The 6311-nt window shown below is 41.4% G+C and overlaps 1 protein-coding gene across 3 annotated transcripts in view; it reads left to right on the top strand.

The window, feature by feature from the left end:
* The window catches only part of cylda (cylindromatosis (turban tumor syndrome), a), a 32459-nt gene extending 29504 nt beyond the window's left edge, over positions 1-2955 (top strand). For all 3 annotated transcript variants that reach the window (XM_060859178.1, XM_060859180.1, XM_060859179.1), the window contains one exon: positions 525-2955. In XM_060859178.1, the coding sequence (XP_060715161.1) occupies positions 525-709 (185 nt within the window). In that variant the 3' untranslated portion in view covers positions 710-2955. The remainder of the gene's footprint in view (positions 1-524) is intronic.
* Positions 2956-6311: the final 3356 nt, after the last annotated feature.

Genomic DNA, 6311 nt, shown 5'->3' with positions numbered 1-6311 from the left:
TTTCTTTCTTTCTTTTTTTCTTTCTCAATCTCTCTCTCTTTCTCTCTTTTTCACTCTCTCTCTCTACTTCCCTCCCTTTCTGTTTCTCTCTCTCTCTCTCTCTCTCTCTCTCTCTCTCTCTCTCTCTCTCTCTCTCTCTCTCTCTACTTCTACTTCCCTCCCTTTCTGTTTATCTCTCTCTCTCTCTCTCTCCCTCTCTCTCTCTACTTCCCTCCCTTTCTGTTCATCTCTCCCTTTTTGTCTCTCTCTCTGTCTCTCTCTCTATCTCTCTTCCTTTCTCTCTCTTCCTCTCTCTCTCTCTCCCTTTCTCTCTCTACCTCGCTTTCTCTCTTTCTCTCTCTCTCTTTTTTACTCTCTCTCCCTCTCTCTCTACTTCCCTCCCTTTCTGTTTCTCTCTCCCCTTTTTTGTCTCTCTCCCTCTCTCTCTCTCTCTTCCTCTCTCTCTCTCTCTCTCTCCTTCCCTCCCTTTCTGTTTCTCTCTCCCTTTTTATTTGTGCCCCCCCCCCCCCTCTCTGTGTGAACAGGTGGTCAGAACGGTTTTAACATCCCGCAGGTGTCCCCGTGTCCTGAGGTGGGCGCGTACCTGAAAATGACCCCCGAAGAGCTCCACGCGCTCGACCCTAAAAACATCCAGGGTTACGCGCGCCGCCTGCTCTGCGATGCTTACATGTGCATGTACCAGAGCCCTACAATGAGCCTGTATAAATAAAAAAATATATATAAATAAAAAAGAAACGAGAGTGAAGAAAAGATGAATAGGCACAAACGGAAGGATTGAAGGTGAGAAGAGGTGATGATAAAAGAGAAAGAGAGAACAAAAGAGATGCAGAGTTTCAAACTGACTCAGAGATGGAGAAAGACTCCATCGCACAGAACCAACACTTCCTAACTGTTACCGTTATGCCTGATTCTCTGTGTATATAGTCCAGTATGAGGACAGGGAAGCTGATTTGCACTGTTCATGGTGTGTGTGTGTGTGTGTGTGTGTGTGTGTGTGTGTGTGTGTGTGTGTGTGTGTGTTAGAGTATATTGTAATTTTTGGGCCGTAACCCAAAAACGGTGTCGTCTCGTTTTTTGTCGCTCCAGTACAGCAGAAAGGAACTGCTGTAACAAATACTGATCTGAAACCTCCTCACATGCTCCGTACTTATCCTTCAGAACCCCACCTGTAAAACACATCCAGCACACGGTCGACTCGAGCGACCCGCGACGTCTCTCCGGCTTCCGTTTTCAGCCTCAGCCGTACTTTCCTGTAGCGTTTGTGTCCCTCGTGTCGACCTACGGCGTAAGGAAGCATAAAGGAAAAGCTTTTACATACTTACTGAAGTCTCTCGCTGTTCCTAAAGCGCACACATGGTGTTTTTTTTTGTTTTTTTTTGTTTTTTTTAACAGGATTCACAGTAAACCTTTGCAAGTTGTGTATTAATCGAAAGCAGGAGTTTCGGCTTTACCTGCTAGTATAGCTATCGATAAAGCTATGCTGTATGATACGCTATGAATCTGCCTGCTGTAATAACAACTAACAGGTCATCAGTATACCTTGTGTGTGTGTGTGTGTGTGTGTGAGAGAGAGATTCTTTACCAGGAAGTCGATCGTTTTCGAATAACAGCAGCGTTTTATTAATCACGCCGTTTACAATTTTTTCATCGTTAAACTTTGGAACTCTATAACCGAGCATTTAATGTCGTGAAACGTTCACAAAGCAAATTAGTTCCTTTTATCACTCGCATTATAGCAGCAGAAGTCTCACTTTTTTTCTTTTTCTCCCTCAGCTATTTCTTGAACTTAATAAGGCGAAACATACAAAGTCCCGTTTGCCTCAAAAACGGGACATCTGAGCAAGAGAACATGAAAATTTCACAGATTTTTCTAATTCGATTTAAATATAATGTCTAGCAGAAGCATTTGAATTTTTTTCCATGCTTATTTCTAAAATGAAGCAAAAGTGTTTTATTTTAATCATTAAACAAGAAGGAATATTAGTTTGATTTTTTTGACTCCTTTCACTATCAGCTCCAGAGACACTGGAGACTCCTTCCAAAAAAAAAAAAAAAAAATCAACAAAGAAAACAATGATTCGTTTTCTTTTATTTGTTTATTTTTTCTATCCGTCCGCCTACGGTCAGAACTGGTTAGCTACAGGAGCTGCTGTTATAGAAAATGAATCGACTAACTTCCTTCTAAACCAATCAGATTGGAGATTTCAACAGCGCTGTGGTCTGTGTGTGTTTCTCCTGTTTATTTCCTGTTTGTACAAAAGATCTGCAGTTTTGAGGTGTAACATCGGTGCATCTGCCATGTGGTTACAGTTCGTATGTTCCGTCAGAACGCCGCTTCGCTCCCGCTCCTGCTGGCGGTTGTTTTCTACTGAGCAAAGCCTCATCAGCATTGTAGCAGGTGTAGATTCTACACCACTTACCCATCTTCTCATGGAAACATCTTAACAAATTATTCTCATCGTTATTATTTTTATCTCGGTTATCCTAGGGTTTGATAACGAGTGCGCGCGCGTGTGTGTATGTTAAAAAGTGTTAAAAGGCTCTTGTGGATTTTTCTATCGAAACCGTAAGGAAAAGTCGTGCTCTGTTTAAGCGCTCGTCCGAGTTGGAGACGAAGACGGACGAAGAACGCATCATCTCATCAGGTTTTTTTATTTTATTATTATTAAATCTGTTTTTATTTATTTTATTTTTTCTGTCGGAATTCAGCTGCTTTGAATTAACGCGTGTGGATTTTAACAACGCCTCGTCAAAAGACGTCGATGCTTTGCTGGTTGCACTGATGATGGTGGTGAAGTGTAAAGGCTTGTGCTGGTGCTTCAGTGTTGTACAGCTGGAATATTCCGTGTCTGGTGTTCCTGTTGTACTCCAACCCTGGTTTCGTTTATTTGTGCTCCTCTTATGGATGTTAACTAAATTAAAATCCCATTTTCCAAACAATAGTTTGTAAAGAAATGTGTGTGTTGTACGTGTGTGCTTCCTGCTTCCATATCGTTAGCAGACCTCGTGTCCGAATACATTACTCTCTCACTCATTTTCTACCGCTTATCCGAACTACCTCGGGTCACGGGGAGCCTGTGCCTATCTCAGGCGTCATCGGGCATCAAGGCAGGATACACCCTGGACGGAGTGCCAACCCATCGCAGGGCACACACACACACTCATTCACTCACACAATCACACACTACAGACAATTTTCCAGAGATGCCAACGTGCTAACCACTAAGCCACCATGACCCCCTCCGAATACATTAATTACACCAAATTGAACTTACTGTAGTAATTTGAAGTAGCTTAATTCTGGCTAACAATATTCGTTATATTTCTAACTAGTTAAGATTTAACTCTTTAATTCTATTTCTAGACATTTGTTTTTATTAATTTTAAGCTTTAAAGTCTTATTCTGTTGCCTTTTTTTTTGTTTTTTTGCTTTTTCTAGTAGAATAAGACGAATTGAATGTGTTATTGTGTCCAGAAATAATTTGAATTAAAGCTGCAAGCAGCATTTCCCGGGTTCAAGCGTTTAAGGCCTTTAGGGAGTTTAAGGTCTTAAAGGATTTTCACATACACAAAGTGACAAATAAACAAAGTCATATCGGTGAGTCTACAATCCTCGTGCGAAGCAAAACGAAGTATGAAAACATACTTGGCAATAAAGACCATTCTGATTCTGAGACTTTGCCTTACGAGTCAGCACAAAATTGGGTTTTTGGACCTATGGGCACAAACACTTTTTGGGGCACTGAAGCGCCCCAGATTGTCCGATTCCGCTGAGATTTTGGCCCTGAGTAACTGTGACCAGTACTACCATCTGACCAAGTTTGAGCTCTCTAGGCCTTACGGTTTGGGCTGCACGACCGTTTCTAAGGCGGAATAATAATAATAATAATAATAATAATAATAATAATAATAATCCTAACAAAAACAATAGGTTTCCAGCGCTTCGTGCTTGAACCCTAATAATCTTAAAATATGTACCTAAATATATAATGTGATGATCTTATAATGAGAATTTAAAAAAATACATATATATTTACTTTTTTCCTCTATTCATATTTTTATTTGCACTTTAAAAAGATAGAACAGGGGCATAGCAGCCTTTATTATCACCACATGTACATTATAGCACAGTGGAATTCTTTTCTTCACATACCCCAACTGAGGAGGATGGGGTCAGAGTGCAGGGGCAGCTATGATACAGCACCCCTGGAGCAGGGAGGGTTGAGGGCCTTGCTCAAGGGCCCACCAGTGGCAACTTGGCTGTGCTGGGGCTTGAACCCCGATCAACACTCCAGAGCCTTAACCAGTTGAGCCACCACTGCCCCAAAAAGATGACGTTGGTGAGAATAGAAGTAAAAAGAATCTTGGGGTCGGATTTTCATATTTATATGCGCACACACACACTCACCGGCCACTTTATTACGTACACCTTACTAGTACCGGTGTGGTCTTCTGCTGCTGTAGCCCATCCGCCTCAAGCTTCGACGTGTTGTGTGTTCAGAGATGCTCTTCTTCATACCTCGGTTGTAACGAGTGGTTATTTGAGTTACTGTTGCCTTTCTATCAGCTCGAACCAGTCTGCCCATTCTCCTCTGACCTCTGGCATCAACAAGGCATTTGCGCCCACAGAACTGCCCTCACTGGATATTTTCTCTTTTTCGGACCATTCTCTGTAAACCCTAGAGATGGTTGTGCGTGAAAATCCCAGTAGATCAGCAGTTTCTGAAATACTCAGACCAGCCCGTCTGGCACCAACAACCATGCCACGTTCAGAGTCACTTAAATCACCTTTCTTCCCCATTCTGACGCTCGGTTTGAACTGCAGCAGATCGTCTTGACCGTGTCTACATGCTTAAATGCACTGAGTTGCTGCCATGTGATTGGCTGATTAGAGATTTGCATTAACGAGCAGTTGGACAGGTGTACCTAATAAAGTGGCCAGTGAGTGTATATGTGTGTGTATATATATTTATATATATGTATATATAATGTGTGTGTGTATATATATATATATATATATATATATAAAACTGAAATCAAGATTTTAATTTTTCTTCATCTAAATATTCTTATTTATAATTAAGATTAACCTTTTTTTGTAGAAATTCCATCACTATCAGCAATCCGTCATAAACCTTTCTGGTCGATTTCTATGGAAAGTATGAAATAATAATAATAATAATAATAATAATAATAATAATAATAATAATAATGCACCTCTTATTCGTATCTGAAGTTATATTTGTTTCGAAAGCGAAGGATTTATTTAATATGAGATTAGGTTTCTGTTTGCTCATTACCTGATCGTTACATCAGAGTGATGTGTGTATGTGTGTGTGTGTGGATTTGTTCATTACTTCTCTCACCTCACCTGTCTTTAACATCATGTCACAACTGGACATCTGGGACAAATCTGACCCGCAGACACGTCCTGCAGACGGACCCCAGACACGTCACACAGTCACAGGTACGTTACTGGATATGCGCATCTGTCTACGTGGAGAATGAATGTGAAGAGACAACGTCAGGTCAGGAATGTATGTTAAACACACATCTGCTGAACACAAACACACACACACACATATCGTCCCCTATTAAAAGTCGCTGTCACTCGTGACCGTCTTGGCTTTCTGACTGCACAAGTGCAAGTATTTGTCATCACAGCAGCTGGTGCACAATGCCCTCTTGTAGCTTTATGCCATAGCATATGCCTGCCGTGCGATATGTGCTAATTTGGCCCTGCGCTGGTTCCTACACCAACAGATGGAGCGCTGCATTGTCATTCTCACCCCCTACCCAAGCCTCGGGGGGGAAGACGAGAAATAAAAAACCACGCATATGGAGCTTGATGTCGCTACGCAGTCAGGAGAATTTACGATAAATACAAAGCTGCCCTTAATACGCAAAGTTCAGTAATGTAGCTTTATGCACTTACCTCTTAATATTCCGTGCATTAGGCCAGGGTTGCCATGTCAGCAGAAATGATACGGACAGAGAATATCTGACACGTCATACAGGTCCAACTAGGACTGAAGTGCAACCTAGGAGACAAAACGAAGCACAGCGGTCTGCTGAAGCATGAAAGGAGTACTGGATCTTTATCAAGGTGAATTCATAAGCTTTGGTTTTCTGTGGATGGTTTGTTAAGGAAAAAAAGGTGCTTATTATTAGGTAGCGGTCAGCAGAGGTGGTTTTAATGGCTCTCAGACCTGGACACCAAAAGACATTGGACGTCTGGAACATTGTCACAAAGCGGCCTTATAGAAATATATATACATACATTATTTTACAATTGATCACTAATAATGAAG

The sequence above is a fragment of the Tachysurus vachellii genome, chromosome 23 (genome assembly GCF_030014155.1).
Source record: "Tachysurus vachellii isolate PV-2020 chromosome 23, HZAU_Pvac_v1, whole genome shotgun sequence".
Lineage (NCBI taxonomy): Eukaryota > Metazoa > Chordata > Actinopteri > Siluriformes > Bagridae > Tachysurus > Tachysurus vachellii.
Note: the sequence above shows the minus strand (reverse complement) of the source record. Positions and strands in the feature narration are given on the sequence as shown.